The sequence below is a fragment of the Medicago sativa genome, chromosome 2, assembly GCF_051527215.1.
Source record: "Medicago sativa cultivar Bolivia chromosome 2, Bolivia_mono, whole genome shotgun sequence".
Classification (NCBI taxonomy): Eukaryota; Viridiplantae; Streptophyta; class Magnoliopsida; order Fabales; family Fabaceae; genus Medicago; species Medicago sativa.
The window spans coordinates 12804778-12827263 of NC_140750.1; the positions used below are offsets into that span (position 1 = coordinate 12804778).

The 22486-nt window shown below is 34.1% G+C and overlaps 3 protein-coding genes across 3 annotated transcripts; 2 read left to right on the forward strand and 1 right to left on the reverse strand.

Annotated features, from left to right (window-relative positions):
* The first annotated feature begins 848 nt into the window (after nt 1-848).
* PUX4 (plant UBX domain containing protein 4) lies at nt 849-5233 on the forward strand. Its single transcript, XM_085743015.1, has 4 exons — nt 849-1045; nt 3489-3780; nt 4130-4225; nt 4609-5233. The coding sequence occupies exons 1-4, from the start codon at nt 906-908 to the stop codon at nt 4990-4992; spliced, it is 912 nt and encodes a 303-aa protein (XP_085599141.1). The 5' UTR covers nt 849-905; the 3' UTR covers nt 4993-5233.
* Nucleotides 5234-7416: 2183 nt separating this feature from the next.
* Nucleotides 7417-10062, forward strand: LOC146944660 (auxin response factor 17-like). The gene is made up of 2 exons (XM_085743017.1): nt 7417-8494; nt 9281-10062. Exons 1-2 carry the CDS (start codon nt 7538-7540, stop codon nt 9860-9862), a joined length of 1539 nt encoding a protein of 512 aa, XP_085599143.1. The 5' UTR covers nt 7417-7537; the 3' UTR covers nt 9863-10062.
* Nucleotides 10063-11102: 1040 nt separating this feature from the next.
* LOC146944661 (P-loop containing nucleoside triphosphate hydrolases superfamily protein) lies at nt 11103-18883 on the reverse strand. Its single transcript, XM_085743016.1, has 13 exons — nt 18586-18883; nt 18219-18496; nt 16676-16806; nt 16437-16581; nt 16048-16316; nt 15132-15256; nt 14535-14578; nt 13465-13596; nt 13286-13363; nt 12204-12286; nt 11983-12105; nt 11634-11694; nt 11103-11541 (listed from the first exon to the last, which is right to left on the reverse strand). Exons 1-13 carry the CDS (start codon nt 18704-18706, stop codon nt 11383-11385), a joined length of 1749 nt encoding a protein of 582 aa, XP_085599142.1. The 5' UTR covers nt 18707-18883; the 3' UTR covers nt 11103-11382.
* Between the last annotated feature and the right edge of the window lie 3603 nt (nt 18884-22486).

The window sequence follows — 22486 nt, forward strand, 5'->3', positions numbered from 1 at the left end:
GCAAGCATAAAGATTTTTTTATTGAGAGGATGCGTAAAGATTTTGTAAAGTTGATAATTTTGCAGAGAAAAAAAATAACATATTTAACCTAAAAAGATAAAACCTAAAAAAAATTCTAAATAAACTGAAAGATAACTTTTTTAAGAAAAAAAATCATTTTTAAAATAATAATCACTCTAAAGAGCTTTGCATGCGTTTGTTACCATTTTAAAAAAAAATTAAAACCAACTTCAAATTAAAAGTTGTTAAGAATAACTTATCGAAAAATAAGTTTATTTTCAGAAGAGAGAGAAAATAAATATCAAGAAAGTGAAGTGATTTTGCAACAATTTTTTTATATAGTTGTATTCAAACAAATTAAATTTTTTTTATTACAAAAAACAAACGTTTGATAGATTCTAACTTTTGTATAGAATCTCTAAAATCACTTTATTTTAATTCGTAACAAATAGACACTTATTAGAAATTTGTTTTGAATACTTTTTGTTTGAAGGATTGTTTTGAATAATGATTATTGATTTTTTTTAAGGAATTATTATTGATCTTATTAGTAGTATTATACTCCCTCCATTTCAAAATGAGTGTCGCTTTAGCCAATTGTACACAGATTAAGGAATGAAATGAAATAATCATTAGACATAACACTTTTACTAAACTGCCCTTACTTTATAAGAAAAAGACAATCTTAAAGTTGCATTGAAAATTGTGTGAGAGAAAAGTTAGAGTATTTATTGAGGGTAAAGCTGGAAGAAAAAAATTAAAGTTGTATTGGAAATGTAAAGTGATATTTATTTTAAAACAAATTTTTTTGGCGAGTATAAAAAAGATTTTATTCATTATTATTGAACATAAATCACAAGATATTACTCTCTCTCTCTCTAGGTGTTGCGAGAGTACTGAAATCAATGGCGTCACGGGACAACAAGAAGGCATCAAGCAGTCGAGCTGGCAGAATTCGCACACTCTCCGATCTCAACCGACCATCTGCTGATTCCGATAGCGACTCCGATGGTCCTCAGGAGTATTACACCGGCGGTGAAAAAAGGTTCAATTTTTTTCTCACTCTCTTTTTCTACCATCTTGTAAAAAACTCAACTTTATGATTCCTTTCAGTGTTTTATTGATTTTTAGACTTATGGGTTGTTTCTATTTCTTCTAATTATGTCATAATCATGCTTAAGTTGATGTTTGTACTATGTATTATACTTTTCGTGAGAAGGAGGTTATTTTGTTTGAATCAATAGTTAATAATTTTTTTGGTGTGAATTGAAACAGTGAAGTGAGTGAGGTGTGAAATTGGGAGAGATGTGAGGTGTGAAACTTATTAGGGCACCATTGTTTTGCAAAATTGGTTTCTATTGGTGAATTTTTTATGTGTGTGTGTAATTTGATGGCCCTTTTACCTTACTCTTATCTTGGTTCAATTGATTTTATAGTACTAATGATTACAAATCATGTTATTCTTTTGAACCTATGAAGCACATGTACTCCTCAGATTAGGCGTGTCCTGGATATCTGTTCGACACGACAAAAATGATTACATTGAATTATGTCATGTTCTTAAATTATTATCGGTGTTGACGTCTCGTGTCCGTGTCTGAGTCTGAATTTCATAGTTTTGAACTAATATAATTGCAACTATAGGAAATCTTCTTCCTATAGAAATCATGTTACTCTTTTGATGACCCTTTTTAAAACTTATTAGCGATTACAATTGAAACTTATTAGGACATTTTTTAGCATACTGTCGTAGTAGTGTAGGAAATCTTCCTCGAATATAGAATAGTGGTTACAAATCATGTTGTTCTTTTGAACTAATACAATTGCAAAGTTCTTTCAGATTTTTCTCAAAATTATTTTTGGGTGGAAGCACTCGAAACTTATCTTAGGGGATTTAAAAATGATAGTATTTTTGCTTTTGATGAACATCTTCAAAACTAGTTTGCGTGGGCTATTTAAAACCTATTCAAAACTAGCTCAACTTGTTAAAGAGTGGGAGGAGACAAATTTCTCTAAGCGACATGTTTTTTCTCATTTTCTGATTTCATTTGTTCAAATTGCCCCCCACTCGCTGCTCTTCCTTGGTCTAATGGCAATGCTCTTTTGGATTGTGAGCGCCTTTCGACGTCTTTAATGTGTTATACGAAGTTTTATATTATGACAAAAGCAAGTCAACCCATTGTTGGAGAGTTTTAAGGTAATATAGTGGACTGGGTAATAATGTTAATCATGGAGTATAGCGTTTTTTTTTTTTTTTATAATTCTGATATGCTATTTTGCCGTCATTTAACAAAACTTTGTTTGTACTAAATAGTGTATCCTAGAACTATAGAGCTTTGTTTGTACTAAATAGTGTATCCTAGAACTATAGAGGTTTGTTCAAATTCCGCTATGCTATAGCGATATAGCACTATAACTGCTATTTGATAACACTGCTGGGTAATTACTCCAATTAGCTGGAGCCTGGCTTGACAATTGACAATTAGGCAATTAAATGGTAATACACTATTTTGCCAATAGCGGTGCAAGAACGCGTGGTTGCGGAGCCCTGGAGGGATCCACTGCAACTCTGAACACAGGTGTGTTGCATTTTGCTGGAGCATTTATTGCGGCCACAAATCAAGTCGAATGTGGTCTGCAGTCACTACAGACATTTTACGGCCACAGTCTGGTGTCTACAGGGGTTTTCTAGTTCTGGTGTTTTTGGCCACAATCTTATGTTTTCTGACCTGTGGAGAAGTAACATAGAAGAGGCTAGAATAAAGAGAAAACAAGAAAAGGAGGACAGCAACGGCGGAGTTGCACAGCCATTACTGCAACCTTGTGTTACTTGGTGTTGAATGTGGCTGATGGAAGAAAGAGGGGGCTAGGTTTTCCCTATTTTTATGCCATTTGGGTGAGAGGGAGTTTGGCCTTTTAAGCCCAAGAGGTTTCACTACAATCTTTTAATTATTTATAAAAAAAAAAAAGTAGATTAGCATCCATCCCACTATCCCAGTTTCGTGTTGGCCGCTACACCTCTCTATTTGAGATTGGCAAGGTAGTACCAGGAAGATATGTTTCTGATGTACTCCATTCATTTAATTACCATTGTTACTCTGTAACAATGGAAACAGGATCTTGACCATTCCCTAGTTAAAACTTTAAACAATAATGATTCGTTTCCGCTCTATCTGATTCCAAACCATTCCATTTCACTCCTTTCTTGACGTGCAAACATAGCATCTTGATGGACGTGCTTCACTTTTCTAGAACTTCAAGCACCTGTGAATGGAGAAGTCACTTTGACTACCTTTACTGAAAGTGTTTGATTTTGTACATTAAAAGTTGGTTTTTTGAAAGTATATCTACCTGTCGATTAAATAAGTACATCTGTAATCATGCTATCTAAACTTTTCAAGATTTACCGATAAATATGTCGATGTTTAGTTTGTTTTATGATTTGTTACTTTTCTGCTGATCATGTGACAATTGTACATTGTCTCCAGTGGAATGCTTGTCCAGGACCCTTCAAAAGGAAATGATGTGGATGCAATTTTCAACCAAGCTAGGCAACTTGGAGCTGTAGAAAGGCCTCTGGATCAGCTTCAGGAACCTCCAAGGTCAACAAGCTTTACTGGAACTGGCAGGTTACTCTCGGGGGATACTGTACCAACTGCTTCTAACTCTCAACAACCTGAGTCTGTTGTTCACAACATTGTTTTTTGGAGTAATGGTTTCACCGTAAATGACGGACCTTTGAGGAGATTGGATGATCCTGCAAATGCCTCATTTTTGGAGGTACTGTATTAAGATTCTTATTCTGTAAATAGTTTGGAGGTTAGAAAATATTTGGAGTATCGAGGCTGTTTACCCAAAATGACTCCTCCTAGAAGATCGAGTTTTTTTAATCTATATTCAGGGAACAATGGAATATTAAAAAAAAAAAAAAAATCACTTATATCTTCACTTTTGTAAGTAAATTTTCTCTAATGGTCAGCTTATTTTGTAAGTTCACTGTAGGTGGCTTTTATAATCTTGACAAGGCTATCTAAGAATGCCCTGATATGTGTTTGGGAAAATATACTTTCTTCATGGTTATATCGATGGTTTTATTGTGTTTAGAGATATATCCTATTTTTGAATGCAGAGCATTAAAAAGTCTGAATGCCCCAAGGAGCTTGAACCTGCAGATAGGAGGTCAGCTGTAAATGTAAACCTCATAAGAAGGAATGAGAACTATCGTGTGAGTTTTCTGTTTGAGTTCTTTGGTTTGTATTTGTCCAATTTAGGGTTTGTTTGGATTGACGTATTTGAGTTTATCTACTGATTTAAGCACTTTTGAGACTGCTTAAGAGAGCTTATGGAAACAGCTGCTGACATGTCCACAAGCTGTTTTCAGCTTATTTCCATAAGCTCCGTGAAAACAGCTTATGTTAAAACAATTCAACTATATTTTATCTTTTGTTATATAAATAGCTTATACGTTAGTATGTACTAATATGATAAACTCTTAATTAAGATGTTTATCCAAACAGGGTTTTACTATGAAACAAAACCAGTCCTTTGTTGTTGTTATCACACATTTCCAATGTACAATAAATAACAAGTGCTTTGTCATAGCAACAGGAACCGGAAAGGAGCCAAGCTTCATTTCAGGGAGTGGGAAGAACACTTGGAAGCAGTTCGGCTTCGATGGAACCTGAGACAAATGTTGCCTCGACAACGCCTCCCACCTCAGCTCCAACCCCTTCTACTGGTCTCGTGGTTGATCAGTCATTGCCATCAACCTCAATACAACTCAGGCTAGCTGATGGAACCCGCTTGATATCACATTTCAATCATCACCACACAATTGGCGACATCCGCGCCTTCATTGATGCGTCTAGACCTGGGGGTCGGCAAAACTATCAACTTCAGATGATGGGGTTCCCCCCAAAGGTTCTGGCTGATGAGACACAGACTATAGAGCAAGCAGGATTGGCAAATTCAGTTGTCATGCAGAAATTTTAGCATGCTTCTGCTTCAAAGTCTTGTCATTACTTGCTATATGCTGCATAGAAATGATAAACAAAAACAAATAGGAAACCCCCCCTGCTTTGAGGGAATATCTTATTTTTGTTACTCAAACTTTATCATGTACTCTATTTGCATTAGATTCTGTTGGGTGGCTTAGCTTTGGACTTAATTCTGTGTTATGATATTTATTTATTTTTGATCAAATGTGTTATATGATTGTGCCGTGTCTTCGTAATGACTGGATTTGATATTTGGGTTGACTGATCTTTAAATGTAGAATAATCCTTACATTTGTAATTTATGCACATAAAATTATAAATCTTAACTCATTTTCGTAAGATCCTATAACAATTAAATTTTCAAAGCACTCTTCAATACTGAAAACATCAAAGATTCAAAATAATTTGGTTCTTATATTAATAGTTTAAATGTTTAACTATGTTTTGTTCCATACAAATATATCATTTACTTTTAGTCTCTACAGAAAAAATGTTTTGTTCATAGCTCTTGCAAGTATACTAATTTTTCGTGTTTGGTCCCGTCTCTGATATAATGTTTATATTGAAATTCATCTTTGTAATATGTACAATATTTAGTTCCTCTGAAATGAACAAATTAAGTTCGTCCAAGTAACATCATATAAAGGGGAATTTGCTATTGCTTCAAAATTTGAAATCGTCACATACACTTCTTTGACTGAAAACATACCATCCCAATTAAGGCCCCAAATCCATATGTCCTATATATTTTTCTGCAAAGAAATGTTAGATAATAAAGTCTTGCATTCATCTACTAACTCTACATTCAAAACAAACAAACTTCTTCTCCAACTCTAATCTCCACCCTCTAAACCACTACTAGAAACCATATCCTTCACATGATATTTTTATCTTCGTTAGACTAAACAACCGAATAAAATGATTCTTCAAACTCTCCCACCCATTCATGGTTTGTGTCAAAACAACGTGTCACTACCTTCCCAATCTTCTTAGTAACTGTTGATGGATGTTGAAATTAGTTGAGGTCGGTTGAATTTTCTCAATTGTGACTCCGTTTGTTTTAAACGATTAACGCTGAGAAATGAGCTTTGTCCCTCACATGTGGGTTCCCTACCTATGAGTGTTGGGTATAGTTATATTTCGGTTTTGAGCTACACTAAGAAATACATAAATAAAACCAAAAAGATAAATGGATAAATTTGCAAAAATAAGCCTGTTTGATTGATTGGATGTGTAAATGAATATAATATTTATAGTGTAACTATTGCCTATCAACAAAACATCGTGGCTTACAGTGCGTAACCCCTATTCAGATAATTTTCGCGGGTGTTGTGTTTTGACTCCCTTGGTAGTGGGATTGTGGCGCCCCACATTCAGCTTTTGTTTCCTCTCCTCGACATGATTTATTGACAAGGTTTTTTGTGTGCAACTCCACTACAAATCGTATCTATTCCCTCATTCCTTGGAATGGTTACTAGTGCTGAGAACATGGATCATGTGTAATGCGTCATTGTCCATTTCCACTATGTCTTTGACGAGTCCCACTCTCTTAGTTAGTGGCATTGAGAAAGAACCACCTTTCTCGTACGGTTGTTCAAACATCGCATATCCTTCACTTGGTTGAGGGGCCTCCTCACTTGATTGCTCAATCGCCTATTTTCCACCTCCCACCTCCCTCTACTCCCCTCATCATCTGTCACAATACTTTAAGTATCCTTCCACCAAATTGAATCTTTACTCCCCCTCAATCATTTTATTTTAAATAGCCCATACTTATCAACCAGAACTTTATGCCAAATCCATTTCTTCTCTCTCCTTAACCTTCAACACCACTTCCTTAAGAGGGTTAAATTAAAATCTTTAAAATTTCTCACTCCTAAACCTCCATTCTCTCTTTAGGTAAATACACTTTGTCCCAATGAACACAATGAATTTTTCAAGCCTTTTCACGCCTACCTCACAAAAAAGATTTAAAAAGATTCTCAATTATAAAAATGTTAAATGAAGGAGCTTTGTAGGAGAGGTTAAAATGGCTTTCAAAATGATAGAAAGACCATCCATTGAGAAATTACGACACTTTCAAGAAGACAATCTATCTCTGATTTGATCAACCACAATAGTTATTTCTAACTTCAGCTTTTATTTTTTTAATTTTGTAATTTATTTAAATAATTGTTTAATTGTTTGTTGAGGTCGATACATATATTTCCACTTGGATTTTCCCAAATTATCATTTTGCTTACCATATTTAAAGAACATGACACATCGCTAACGTTGGGAGCCAAGATTATAATTGTGTGCAATGATGTTGACTCCTAACAAAACGATCGGGAAATCAGTTTTATACAACAACAAAAATTGCTGAACTTAAGCCAAGTTTCAGTCTAAAAAACAATACAAAACTAAAGATAATAACAAACTTCCACCGATGTTGAAAAACCCTATATACAAGTTTGAAAACCCTAATCATACTCTATTCGCTCTTACATAACAAACTCTTTACTTCCGTGAGCACAAGTTTCAAAACTGTAATCGTTCCGATGGTAGAACCAAATATTTCCGCCATGTCTCCACCACAACCCAGCCGTGTAGAACCAAAGATTTGGCGGTGCTGTGCCGGACACTCTGTCAAAATTCCTAAACTTCATTCAAAAGTTTACTATTTCCCGCAAGGTCACTTAGAACATGCTTGCCCTAATCCCCCCAACACTGAAACCCTATCCCTTCTTGATGGTCACGGTCCTTTCAATCCTTGCATTGTATCGGCCGTTGATTACCTCGCCGATCCTCATACTGATGAAGTCTTTGTCAAACTTCTCCTAACTCCCATCACTGATGGTTGTGTTCACGAACCTCCTACTGAGGTTCGTGAAGAGGAACCTACAGGTGATGAAATTGTTTCCTCTGGAAAAACTCTAACCCTATCTGATGCTAATAATGGTGGTGCATTCTCCGTACCTCGTTCTTGCGCGACATCAATCTTCCCACCGCTTGACCTCGAAACTAAACAGCCATCTCAAGAACTGTCTGTTACCGACGTTCATGGCAAAGTCTGGGAGTTTCGCCATGTCTACCGTGGAACTCCCTTGAGACACCTGATCACCACTAATTGGAGTAAGTTCGTGGACGAAAAGAAACTCGTCTGCGGCGATTCTGTAATTTTTATGAAAAAGAAATCATCTGGAGATATGTTTGTTGGAATCCGTCGGCATACTAAGTTTGGTGCTGCTAAGATAACTAAAGAATCGGTTACGGCGGCAGCGGAGTTGGCAGATAAGAATATCGCTTTTGAAGTTGAGTATTATCCTACGATTGAAGGGTTTTGTGATTTTGTGGTGGATGCCAAGGTTGTTGAGGATGCAATGAAGATTAACTGGAATTGTGGAATGAGAATTAAATTTTCTTTGAAGAATGATGATTCTTCAAAGAGATGGTCAGTTTTTAAGGGTACAATATCTGCTCTCTCTGCTCCTAATCGTCCATGGCGCATGCTTGAGGTATATTTATATTGATCATCTTTTGTATTATATGCAACATTTTTGTTTCATTAATGTTATTACAATTGAATTTGATATAAACGTGATTTTCCATAATTTGATGATGCGTGGTTCATGAAATTAGTAGCTTTGCAATCTATAGGATAAGTTACTATGTGATTCTTTGTGAAATTATGAACAATTATATGCAAAGGATATGGAGTGTATATAGAAAATCTATGCTCAAGTGATTTTGGGCATTTAATAACCAACGAAGATGCTTCTCCTATGGATGTATTAGGTATTTATAGGAAAATGTTTTTTAGACACGCATAAACTCATTAAACAATTTGAGAGAGAAAGAAATAAAAAGAGTTATATGTGATAAACGTGATAAATTGGTAATGTGATAAGAATAGAGAGATAAAATGAGAAGTTGAATGAATGTTGTGGAATTAAGTCGTTGTCCCAATATATCGTTGTTGTTTTTTATTTTATATTACCATACTTCTATCCATTTGCTTGTTTTTTTAGAAACATCCTCCTTTAAGCATCTTCAATAGTACAATTAAATTAGAGTTGCTTTCCTTTTTTATGAGTCATACCACATTAACTTCATTAATTGATTTTAGAAACTTTATACACTATTGATGGAATTATTTCAGAAGTTGAAATGGGTCCAAGAAGTTGTCCTAGGCATTCAATTCATAAAAAACCATTGACTTATATAGATACATACTATATTTCATATCATATAAATGATTAATGTTGGATTCTCACAATTTTTCATCTCAATATATATTATAGGTTAACTGGGATGGACCTGAAGTCTCACATAATCCAAAGCAAAGCCCTTGGGAGGTTGAACTAATTTCTTATATACCTGCACTGAATCTACAATTGCCCTCAGCAAAAAGGCTTAGAGTTGCTCAGGGTTATACCTCATTAGATAATATAGAGAAATCTTCCATTCCAATGATAGATTTCCAGCATTCAACAGCAAAATCCTTGAATCAAACATTGTTGGATTGTGATACTTTTATTGAGGGCATGCAGAGAGCCCAAGACAGTCTTTTTTCCACAGGAACTACTTCCAACTCTTTCAATGATAGGGCCAATGATTTCATTGAGAAAAATTCAATGGGAAGGTTGGATATTGTGTCAACTGAGCCAAACATTAGCACATCTATATTTGGTGACTTGTCACCTCTTAACCATAGCATTTTGAACCCCTTTGAGACAAAGTTTGACGGTCCCCACAAGTGCAGCACCAAAGAAGTTAATCCTGGTTCATTTATGCTATTTGGTAAGATGATACATCCTGTTGGAAGTAATTTGCATGATTCTGCTACCAAGGGAGAAGATGGTTGTATGGGCTGCAATAATTGAAGGCATTCATAGAATTTGCTGCACATAAAAAACTCAGCAGGCTATGTGAAAATAGTTATGTAAACGACAAGATGTACAAATAAGTTTTTTTTTTTTTTGAAGGAAAGATGTACAAAGAAGTTTTATTGTACAGATATAATACAATTGTTTGTGGTTTCTTTTCTTATTCAGAAAAAACATCATTTTATCTTAGTCTTTTATTGAACTCTCTCTCAAATCTTAACAGACTAGAAAAATTTGATCCTTGGCAAGCTATTACAAAACACAAGTCAATTTATTGATAGCATAAATCCGTCTTTCTCATTATGTATGTGATTGACAATTAATGTGTGGCTCTGAAAATTACACTTTCTATAATTGATTACAAAACACATGTCAATTTATTGATAGCATAAACCCGTTTTTCTCATTATGCATGAGATTGACAGTTAACGTGTGGCTCTGAAAATTATACTGTCCATAATTGATAATAAATTTGTTAGAATTGGGTTTGTCTTTACAATCACTAACATCGATATTGTTTGTGTGTGAGTGTGAATTTATAATGGTGTTTGTCACTTCATCTACCAACAAAATAAAAGAATTGGATGCATCCAATCAAGATCATAATTCCATTCACTTGTTGCAATGTAAGTTGGGAAAATCGTGGATAGGGATTTCTATCTTATTCATGATCTTTATTGCTCCAAACTCTTAATGTTGCTTTATTACGATCCTCTTCAACAAGTGAGATTGGACTTAAAATCGTAAATGGTGAGGATCTTGACATGGCAGGAATGTGTTGCTTATAAAACAAACTTTTGATATTTGGTTTTCTAGGGCCTTGTAACACCAAAAATGCTTTTCTTTTGTTGACTGGAACAACGCAAAAAATGTTAATTCCAGTTCATTTATGTTACCCCCTCCGTCCCATGATATAAGCAAAAAAAACTCACTTTCTTTGTCCCAAAATATAAGCAAAAAAAACACACTTTTATTCTATTTAATCTTGTTTTTCTAAAAAATCCCTTTTTCAAGAAAAACTTTTGTTTATTCTCATAAAATTAAATGCAAATTACATTCAATTTTCTCCCTCTTTTATTTTTTCCATAACCAATAGCCAATGAAAATTGATTTTACATCTTCCTATGAAACTTTTTTCAAAGAAAACACAAAAAACTATGCTCCAAATTCTTATGTTTTAGTTTTCTTAATAAGTGTGATTTTTTTTTTTTGCTTATAATTTGGGACAGAGGGAGTATTTGGTAAATCTTACAGGCCAATATTTAACGAAATTAACCATTACAAAAAAGTCAAATTAGAGTATTCTTATATAAATAAACTAATATATTAAAATAAAGAAAATAACCAAGCCTTTGAGCCCTGTCAAATGAGGTCAAGTCTTAGAGTGTGTTTAGTTGAGTGGTTGTCAACCACAGCTTGTGAGTTCAGAGCTCTCACCGCGACTTTTAGAAACTCCAATGTGTAGCTCTGGTCCAATATTATTTGATCCTATGATTTGGTATTTTCTAACCATACACCTATTCATTTAGCATCCTTTGGTGGGAAGAACTTCGAATCTTCCTATTTGCAGCAGCACTAAGCAGCGCTTCCCGTCGATTTGTAGCACATGCTATATATTCTTGCAAAGGTGGAAGGTTCGCTTGTTCACCGTCTTTAGACACTTGTCCCCGGATAATCTGTTCAACCATGAAGAAATGCTTTTATTTAAATAATAGAAGTACCTCAGAATACTGTAACAAACTGGAAATTGAATTTTTTCTCTTCTTACCTTTGATGCCCAGGATCGTTCCGCTTGCAGACAAACATCTCTAATATCTCTTCCAGCCATACTGAAACAATAACAACCAATGAACATGAAAAGAACACAAAAAAAGAAGCGTGCATAACAATTTAGATAACTGTAACTTGAGCGCAGTGTTTTTTTTCTTCTTAAAAGGGATTGGCGCAGTAAAGTTAAAAAAAATGGCTAAGGTCTTGTTACTAATATTCAATATCAAGATTAAGAATGTGCATTGGTTGGTAGAGGTAAATAATATGAACACGTCTATTTATATACATTCTGCATATTCTACTCACGAATAACTCTGGTGGGAAACTCAATAGTTAGTCAAACTTACTCTTCTGCAACTCTTGCAAGTTCATCAAGTTCGGCTTTAGACAGGTGCTTTGCATATTTAGATGCTATTTCCTGACGAGTTTGTTGATCAGGTAAACCAAAAGCGATCATAGTATCAAACCGACTACAAGAAGAAAAAAAGACAGCAGGTTAATATTCTTGGCTCCTGCATGAACAATTATGTAAATTTGTAAGCTATATAGCAATTTTTCTTAAGCTCACCTAATTAATGCAGGATCAAGGTCCTCCTTTCTATTTGTGGCAGCAATGACAACCACTTTCTTATCCTGCTCAAAGCCATCTATCTGCAAAGTTTGTTTCATTCTTAAGTCAAATTCCACAAAATCAAATCTTTCAGCGCGTTGATATACTTCGGTTGATCTGTTGATAGTTTGATATATGAGTTTAAACAACAAGGATTTAGATAAGACCTATGATTCTCTTTATCACTCGGCTTCTATTCTGTTAGGATTCCCTATTTTCTTTTCTTTTCTGATCCTGCATACACCTTATTCTGTTCATCTTTCGGCTCATTATCTATCTATCACCCGACTCTCTCTCTCTCTCTCTCTCTCTCTCTCTCTCTCTCTCTCTCTCTCTCTCTCTCTCTCTCTCTCTCTCTCTCTCTCTCTCTCTCTCTCTCTCTCTTTTCTAGAATAAATATGAGATCTGCGCCCAACTTTTTTTTTTGGACAATGGGCCCAACGAATTTATTATGTACTTCTTAGTTCTCAAGATGATTACAGTATTAAGAAAATAAGTCCCAGTAAAACAAATATATGAATATCATTGTACATTAATTCAAATAACAAATATCAAGACTTCTTACTGGATGAAGGTGGTTACTAAATTAATCAACACTGCTGAACTGAGCTCTATCAAAAACTAAATTATTTCAAATTCCAATACAAAATAATCCTGATGTCGATGGCTACTTTTGATGCTAAAATTTACAAGTTGAAATCAAGTCCAACAACTTCCAATGTAAAGATATAGACCTGTTCGTTATATATCAAAATAAAAGTGATTTCCATATAATTAATTTGGAGAATTCTTTTCAGATTTTTAAGAAAATCATAAACTATGGTTAAAAAAGCATTCAAGTGGAAAAACTATGCGTGTCAAAATAGCTTATTTCATTTTCAGCATGAATCATTTTTTAACAAAATGATCTTTGAAAGAAAACTTACACACAAACATAACTAAAACATGAAAATATTTTTTTCTAAATCTAAAACAAGCAGGTCCATAAAGAGATATAAAATGTCATTATGCCGCATAAAGCAGTAAGTAATAATATTAACCTGTCGCAATAATACTGACAACATTCTACGTGTAGCTTCATGCATATCATTATCACGAGAAGCAGCAAGAGAATCAATCTGTATGTCAAGAAAAAAGCAAACAACACATAGGGAGATCAAATTGGAAAATCAATAAGAGGCAAATATCAATTCCTCAATAGCATTTATCACTTGATTACCTCGTCCAAAAATATAATAGCACCATTGGGAAGATTGTTTGCTAGTGAAAACACTTTCCCGAGGAGGCGTTCACTTTTACCGTAGAATTCAGACATCACTACCTCAAGTGGCACATAAAGCAAAGGGACGCCCTGCCAAATCAAGTTGAACACGAATTTGAGTTCACTACGTACTCAAACTCAAAATACAAAATTCTACATAATTCACTCCACATATTTCCTATTATATAGAAGAGGCATACAACTACAAGGAACACTGTGGAACCAAGATCAATGGTAAAATACAAAATTCTGCATAATTTAGTATATAGAAGGCATTACTAAAACACTATATTGAACCAAAGTCAAAACCATAAGCATCACTATTGAACAGATTTTGTGTTCTAGATCATGTATTCCCCATCCCACTAAAGGAGGAAGTATGAGATTTGATTGCAACCTCCTTTCCCTGCCCAAGAAAACAAGCTGGCAAGCCATCTCCCCCTATTATGGCCCCCCAAAAAAAGGAAATTGTACTTTAAACCTATTGCAAAATGTGATTATGATAGGATGATATCACCAGTTTGGAAACACCTTCCCACCATTTCCTTCCCCTTGCAAAAGACAATTGAAATTATAAACTTCCCCTCCATTGTTAGTCTTTCAAAGACAAACCAGGAGTCAGTTCTTGAAGCACCTAAACTTCTTTACATGTGTATGGTGACCAAGATAACATTCCTAGAGGGTAGCTTTAGAAGATATAAAGTCAAACATTTATGTGGGGCAAAAGTAAAATACAAAGCAATCACCAATTAGTACATGATCCAGTTTCCTCGTGAAAAATAGAAGATCCTACTTCCTCATAAGTGATATATGAACAACAAAAGTAGTAACATGCAACTTCAACATGTCCCGTGTATACCTAATAACTTCATATCTTACACGAGCCCCTTGCAAAAAACATTTCCAGGACAGCTTTAATTTATTGTTTTATTTTTTTCTCCTAAATTAAGGGCAAGGGAAGGTATTCAGGAACCAGTGAAACAATAAAGCTTACGGGTACAGCAGTAAAAGAGTTAAAAGCAGCTTACCGCTTGATTGGCAATAACACGGGCACAAGAGGTTTTCCCTGTACCTGAAACCATAAAATATGCCACTCAAACATTATTTATGCATTCGAAGTTAGAAGAAAGAAAATCAAATATTGTTCGATCATCAAAGTTACTTTGTTTCACTAATTGAGATTCCAACTTTATAGAAGAACATTTCAACCAATATAATTTCTTATCAAAACAACGTCACAATGTATGTACTCAATACTCATAATCCAATAGAAATAATAGCAGTTTGAAGATCATAGGTACAATTGATGTGCCAAAAACTAAATAAAAATAATAATTTCCTGTTGTATTTATGTCCAAACCATTTAAGAAGAGCTCTATAAACATTAAATAGTAAGATAAAAAATTTCATAAAAAAATTATAGTTACCAAATTGTACCCCAATTTTCCACGATTAAAGAAGTCTGTCAATTTTAAAACTAATAATTGAAAGAGAAGGATGTACGAACAAACATTTACCATGAAGTTGAATAAAAACATAACATATAATATCTACTCCTACCCTAAATGTTTCAAATTATTCAATTATACAGCAAACATATAAAAGTAGCTATAGTGACAACAAACCTGGTGGACCTTCAAACAGCACGGCTCGAGGTCTGTTAGACTCAAACTTATGCCGAGTCCCTCGAGCAATATCATCATATACTTCAGGACTGCGCAAAGCCAATAGTACTGTATCTTCTATTACCCTGCAAATGTTTAATTAAAGATTATGTAAACAAATTGAATTACATAGCTGAGAGCACATGTCAACAGAAATAAAGATTAGGATGTGGGAGATCAAAATAAGTTTCTGAAATTAATGGTCCAAGCCCAATTCGCTAAGGAGATTGAGTACCGAGGGAAAGTAGCCATCTTAGAGCCCGTGAACTGTTTCACAAGTTAGATTAGCTGTTGCCTTGTTGGCAATGGGTATAGTGTACGAGGTGGGTCGTTGGCTGTGAAAGGATTCTGTGTACAGACTAGAAGCTGATAGCGTTCACAATAGGAAGAATTTTTTTGCAGGGAGACGGCCAGGGAGTCTATGTCTAAGGAATTTTTTTTATCCTAGTGGAGTTTACATGATACCGATGGTTGATTGTCAAGTCAACACGAGTAAAGTCCGAGGCTACAGACAGTGAGACCCCAGTGGAACTTTTAATTTCAACAACTACAATATATTCAACTTGAGGACAGTGTGAATATTGAGAGGGGGGAGGAGGAGTATTGACAGGTAACGCCCTTAGTTGCTTTTGGAAAGGAACCAAGAGTGAGAGTGAACTAGGTCTCACAAATACCTGAAATTTAATAGTTTTTTATCAATAAACATTATTTTGTTTTGTATATAGAACCAATTCCTACCAGGTCCACTTGCATCCCAGGTATCAAATAACAAAAATTTAAAATCTTTGTGAACAACATTTTCTTTCTGCATGCAATAGAACACTGAGCTAACTGCAAAGTAGAGACTGAATTTCCAAATTTACATATATTCACATACCGTTTTTGATCCTCGTACCCAGCGATGATGTCCCATGATATCTCACTGTTTGATATACCTATGGGTTCATTGAGCCCATATACTTTTACTCCCATCGCCTCAAGACTAGAAATAGATTTATCTACAGATTGCGGCTGTTCAGTCTCTTCCCTTCGCTTTCTTTCCAGAGGATTTCTTTCTACCAACTTGTTACCAGCTAATTGTAAAACAGATATGAAAGCATCGAGCTCTTCAGGGCTCAAGTTCCCTTGCTTCATAAATTCAATTTCCTGCAATGATGGCCGAAGAAGATAATTTCTTAATGACTGATTGCCACTATTTTCAGTGCACCCACCAAAGCACAAAATTGTGAACATCAAATCAAGAAAAATGAAAAATTAAAGGCTTACAACTTTATCTGTGCCAATGAGAGAATGAAATATAAGTATGCATAGATCTCTATCATGTGCAATTGTATCTGTTAAAGACGGATCATTCTGTTGAATATGTTTTTGCTTTGATGGATGAGTCAGGGTTAGTTGCCAAGCAACCGTGCTGGATAGATGACAAGAAACATTCAGAATTTTGAGTAAGGAATAAACAAGTGCACTGACATTCCTTAGAACACAGAAGTCGAAAAATGAAGTACCTGTCCCATGCACGCAGAATCATATCTGAACCACCGCCATGGCCTTCAGATTTCAGTCCAAGATGTGCAGTAAGATTTGCAATAACTTGTGAAACTTCACAGCCAGGAGGAACTTGAAACTTTATACTCACCTATAATTGTAATTCCTCCATCAGATATAGTGTGACTTCCATTGCAGTAATACCATCACATCATCAAACTAGCACAGTAATTGAAAATCATGTCTTTCGATTTAAGGAAAAATAAGTAGTAGAATGTGGTCAAGTCAACGGCATTAAAGAAAAGGAGAGGTTGGAATCAAATCATGTCACCCATGAAGTTAAAAACAAATATACGAAGAGGATGATCTAGGTTGAATTTAAAACAGTATTGGATATCATATAGAAAAAGGACATTGAAAGATTAGTTACCAGTGAAGAAGGTCGAAGCAGTACTGAAATGTTAAGAAAAGGTAAAATCTGTTTGCTTATTTTATTACACGTTAAAAAACGAAAGGGAGTGGAAGTGTGGAAATCTTGTTCTATTTCAGCTAAGCCTCACTTTCTGGTTTACATGAATAACTTTACAAAACAGAAATCGTAAATCCGTTTAAATTTATCTGTCACTCTTGGAATACTAGCTTGTGTCAAATTATGTCACTTTAATTACATAGGGATTTAATTCATATACACAGTCAGTACAAAGACTTTTTACAGTTTACACTACCAGTCAACCATAATCGTCATATCATAAAAACCGTCTGAGTTAATCATAATTACTTCTAAAGTCACACATATGACCGGCCATCGTTTGTTTAATTATATCAAAATTAAACTCTTTTTCATCAAAAATAAAAACTCTTTTTCATAATATTATATCTCAACTCATCATATGTGAAATTCTTTTTGAGATACTTGAAGGAAGTTAGCCAATGGTAGGACAAAACAGAACAAGAACCTACCATGTACGAAATATTCATTATTGAGTATACTGTCAATTTTCCCTCTGAAATTGTAGGGGTCTGACATTCACCCCTAAGATTATTGAATAGGCAAAAAAGACCCCGATTTTAAATGACACCAAACAACTTGGTCATTCTGTTAACTTGTAATGACTAGTTTAACAATAAGTGACATAATTCAGATACTGGACCCGTTTGGACTGGCTTATTTTTTAGCTATGAAAAACAGCTTAAACAAATAAATAAGCTTTTATGTATTATTCAGAAGCTTTTCAAGATAGTTTATGAAAAAACAGCTTAGAAAGATACAATTTTCGTTAGTGAAAACTTATGAATAAGCTATTTTTGATAAGCTAAAAAATAAGTCAATCCAAACGGACACTAATTTGCTAGTATGTGATATAATTCATGGACTAATTCCATAATAAATAAGAAAAAAGTTTGCAAAAGGACCAAGTTCCTCGACATAATTCAAAATTGCAAAATTGCAGTCTTTTTTGCTCTACATAATCCTCATTTGCGAATTGGTGACTTACTCATTAACAATTCCTTCAAAGATAATTATGCAAATCACATAATAACAACATGCAATAACAATATAACCTTTTGGCCTTTAACAGCGACATTGAAACGAGGAACAGAACTTGGACGAATTCCTTTAGTTGTAAGCAAGTCATGAATTCTCTGACGCTCTTTCACAGCAATTTCTTGCACATCCTCATTAGCTTGTTCTTCCGCATAAGCAGTTTCCACTAATCCAATTCCAAATAAACCAGCCAAAACAGCAGGTAGCATTGAATACTGTCCCAAATCCCCTCGTAAAACCCTCGAAACATGGGAAACCGATGAAGATGATGATCGAGCAGTTGCAGATTCTACTCCTAAACAGAAATTCAACAATCAATTACAATAATAATAATGAAAATGAATCATTGAGAAAATTGAAGTGTTAGAGAGAGAAAGTAGTTACTGGGAGAGATAGAAGAATGAAGACGGCGAGAGAAGTGAGAAGTTAGGGTTTGAGAAGAAGGAAGTGAACGAGAACGAAAACGAAAACGCGATGATCGAAGTGATCTAAGAAGATGCTCCATTGGAGAGTGAAGAGATGAAGGGCTGATATTGTGACACGTCCGTCGGTGTTATGTTATTGAGAATATAAGAAGAAGAACGCGCGGTGCAGTCAACTGAAACGGAGAGATAGTTTATTGCTCTAGCTTTCCTGCTCAACAAGGCAACAAGTGTTGAACGCCAGGGTACATTACAGGTTTAAGTTAATTTACAGATACTACTGGGTTTATCACCAAATCAAAGACTCCTTAACTTCTATTCCCTCCGTCCCGGAATATCTGACCCATTTTCTAAAAGAAGTGTCCCAAAATAACTGAGTTATTTCAATTTTCAATACAACTTTCATCATTCCCAATACAATATAACACTAAATAATACCACTTTTATCATTCCCAATACAATATATTCCACTTTCCCTTTTATTTATACATTTTTCTTAATCTGTGTGAAATGAGTCAAGGGCTCAGATAAATTAAGACGGAGGGAGTATAAATTAAACTTGCTATTTAAATGTTTTTATATTTAAAAAGTATGGTAGATTTTTTATTATTTTCAACGCTATTAAAAATATCTCTTTATGTATGTGAGAAAAAATATATATATGGTTTGAAAAAAAAAATATGATTTAGTGTGAGTTACTCATCGTTTTGGAAAAGAGTTTGTAATGTTTTAAATTGAATCGTTGTGTGTTTAATAATTTTCCAACCAGACGACATGATAGGGTTTTATTTTGTATAGGCCATCAAGTTGATTAGATCAAAAGACACCTCTTAGAAGTTACAGAAGCATGATAACTAAACACAATGAAGATTTTGTCCATAGGAAAATTATGTCACCAGTCCCATAAACATGTCAAAGATGAAAATCTATGAAGAGTGGAGAAAACAAGTGATTTTGGTCTTAGGTCCACACTTTGGTGATGATTTGCACACGTATCCAGAACACGTGTGGTGCGCGTATGCCAACATGGCGCGCGTTCGAATGCGAGATTTTGCCTCTATATTTGGCTTTTCCCCCAGAAAGAAGAATTATGATTCCCGGCAGCACAAAGGCATGAAGGTGCAACCAAAGCAACCAGATGTGGCATTTTTCAACCTTAGAAACAAGATTGAAGCTCAATCTCAACAAGTTGTGTAAGTTTAATCTTTATTTTCTTTGATGATGTATTTATTTACCATGAGTAATTAAATTCCTTAGATTATGATTGAATGATGAACCTTTATAAAATTGTTTAAACCGCATAGTATATGATGTCCTCTTTTAACGCAAATTGAATTATTTTTAGGCTAAAATATGGTTTTAGTCTTTACAAATATGTCTCGTTTTGCTTTTAGTCCCTGTAAAAAAAATTATAGTTTTTGGTCACTGCAAAATATATTGTTTTTGAAATTATTCCCTGCTGTAGGGAGGGACTAATTTCAGGGAGGGACTAATTTCAAAAACAATATATTTTGCAGGGACCTTTTTAAAAATCAAAATATTTTGCAGAGACTATTTTTCTGCAAAATAGGTTCAGTCATCATGTGTCACGTGTGCAAATCATCACCAAAGTGGGGCCAAGGACCAAAACCAAAACGAGGCATATTTGCAGGGACCAAAAACTACAACAACAAAAAAATTACAGGGACTAAAACCAAAACGAGTCATATTTGCAAGGACCAAAACCATATTTTAGCCTTATTTTTATTCAAAATATCTTTTTCTTGATGCTTTTCAATTTATCATCAACTTTGAATCGATTCTAGGTTATGGATTTCTATTAACACTAAGTTTTTTAACCTTGATCTATGTTTATTCAAAATATCTTGTTCTTAATACTTTTCAATTTCTGATCAACTTTAAATTGAGTCTAGATTATGGCTCTCTGCAGTGGCGGATCTTGAGTTAAATTGTTGGGGGTGCCAAACTTCTATGGAATATATATTAAATGGTTTCAAAAATTAACAATAATTTATAACTGGCCTAGTGGTATTAATTGTTTGAAAGCAGTAGTAAGAGAACATAAAAAAAATGTGTTCTCCTGCAATTTATGGCAGGAGTGGGAAGTGGGAAGAGTGGGAAGTGTTGAACCCACGACCTTAGGCAATTTATGGCACCCCCTTTCCACTGCAGCAGCAAAAACTAATTGATATCATACATCTATTATACTATATAAGGAAATCCTGGGGGATACCATGGCACCCGCCGGCCACCAAAGAGATCCGCCACTGACTCTCTGTTAACACTAAGTTTTTTAACTTGATCTAGGTATATTATTAACTCAAGTAATTGGGCTAGAAAAAGAAAATCAGCTAGTGTGGCTTAGTTTAACTTTCTTTAATTCTTTTGATATTATGAGTTTTTTTTGTGGTGGCCGAGGTTTGAACCCCGGATCTTGCACATATTATGCATTGTCCTTACCAACTAAACTAAGATCTTAAGTCGTTATTAGAATATAACTACTTTGTACCCAAAAAAAAAAGAATATAACTACTTTGTTAAAGTAGTCGTGAACATAAATCTAAAATTGTTATTGAATAAGGAGCTGGTATTACAAACAAGGATGTAAAGGGGGATTTAGGAAATCATAATCATTCGTCATCATTAATGATTCAAGTATTTTATTTTCAATTGTAACCAACTCTTAAAAACCTCCCAATTTACTGAGATCCATGTATTATGAGATTGGTTACACGTTGCTGAGATAATTATGATGTTGTTATTCCGCTGCGAGTTTTGTGAAAACCAAATTATGAAGGTTTTGAGAAAATGATGGCGTAACATCTTGAACTCTTTTGATTAAATGATTTATTTGCATTAATTATTGCTTGTGGGATTCAAGGGTGTTACATCGGTTCTTAAAGTCTAAATGTGATAACAATCTAATAATAAGTAACATTCATGATTAATCTTAAACAACTAGATGATAAATAAATTAGGGCTAAAAAAAAGCAATTTAAATGATTAAGATAGTGCAACATATATCATGTATTTTGATTAAAAATATTGTAAGTATAGCATCCGCATGAGATTTCAACTTCTTACAAATTCCACCTTAAAAGTTTTAATCAAATTTAGACATCAACAAGTTTAAGTGATAGACGTCTTAAAAAAGTAAGATGTTTAAAAAAAATCATTAATTTGTTAAAATAATCCACCATAATAAAAGTTTGTCGAAAAACAAACAAAACATAATCTTTTCATCACACACACACACACATATTAGTAACCAATGAATCCAAACAAGTGAGTTGGACACTAAATTTTAACCCCCAAGACCTTAAAACATTAAGTATATGAGTTCTCTCGCTTAAATATTGATAAAGGCTCATTTTTCCCATCAAAACGTTGGACTTATAACTCATCTCACACTTGCAACAATATTAACATGAATATATTTATTCTAGGGTGGATAAAAACTATTTAATAAAACATATACTATAACATTTGATTTTTCCCCTCCATCATGGTATCTGATGGTTATGTTTTTCATCACCATCTGTTTGCATTGGTATGACTAAAACCATAACTAAAATATATTAGAAAAACATTTCTCAAATAAACTATAACTATTTGTAGTGTATTATCATTTGATGAAGAAATTAAAAAAAGTAAATTTATAAGCAATCACTTGAAACATATTAAGTCGTATACAATTGAAAAAAGCATTAGAATTGCAAGTTAATTTCAAGATTGTGTTTCTTACAAGAATCAAATTAAATTGTAAGAGACATTTGTGAATTGATTATGTGACAAAATAAATGATTGTATTAAATTAAGGAAGCAACAATATATGTACCATGTATAATTAATTGTAAAAAAAT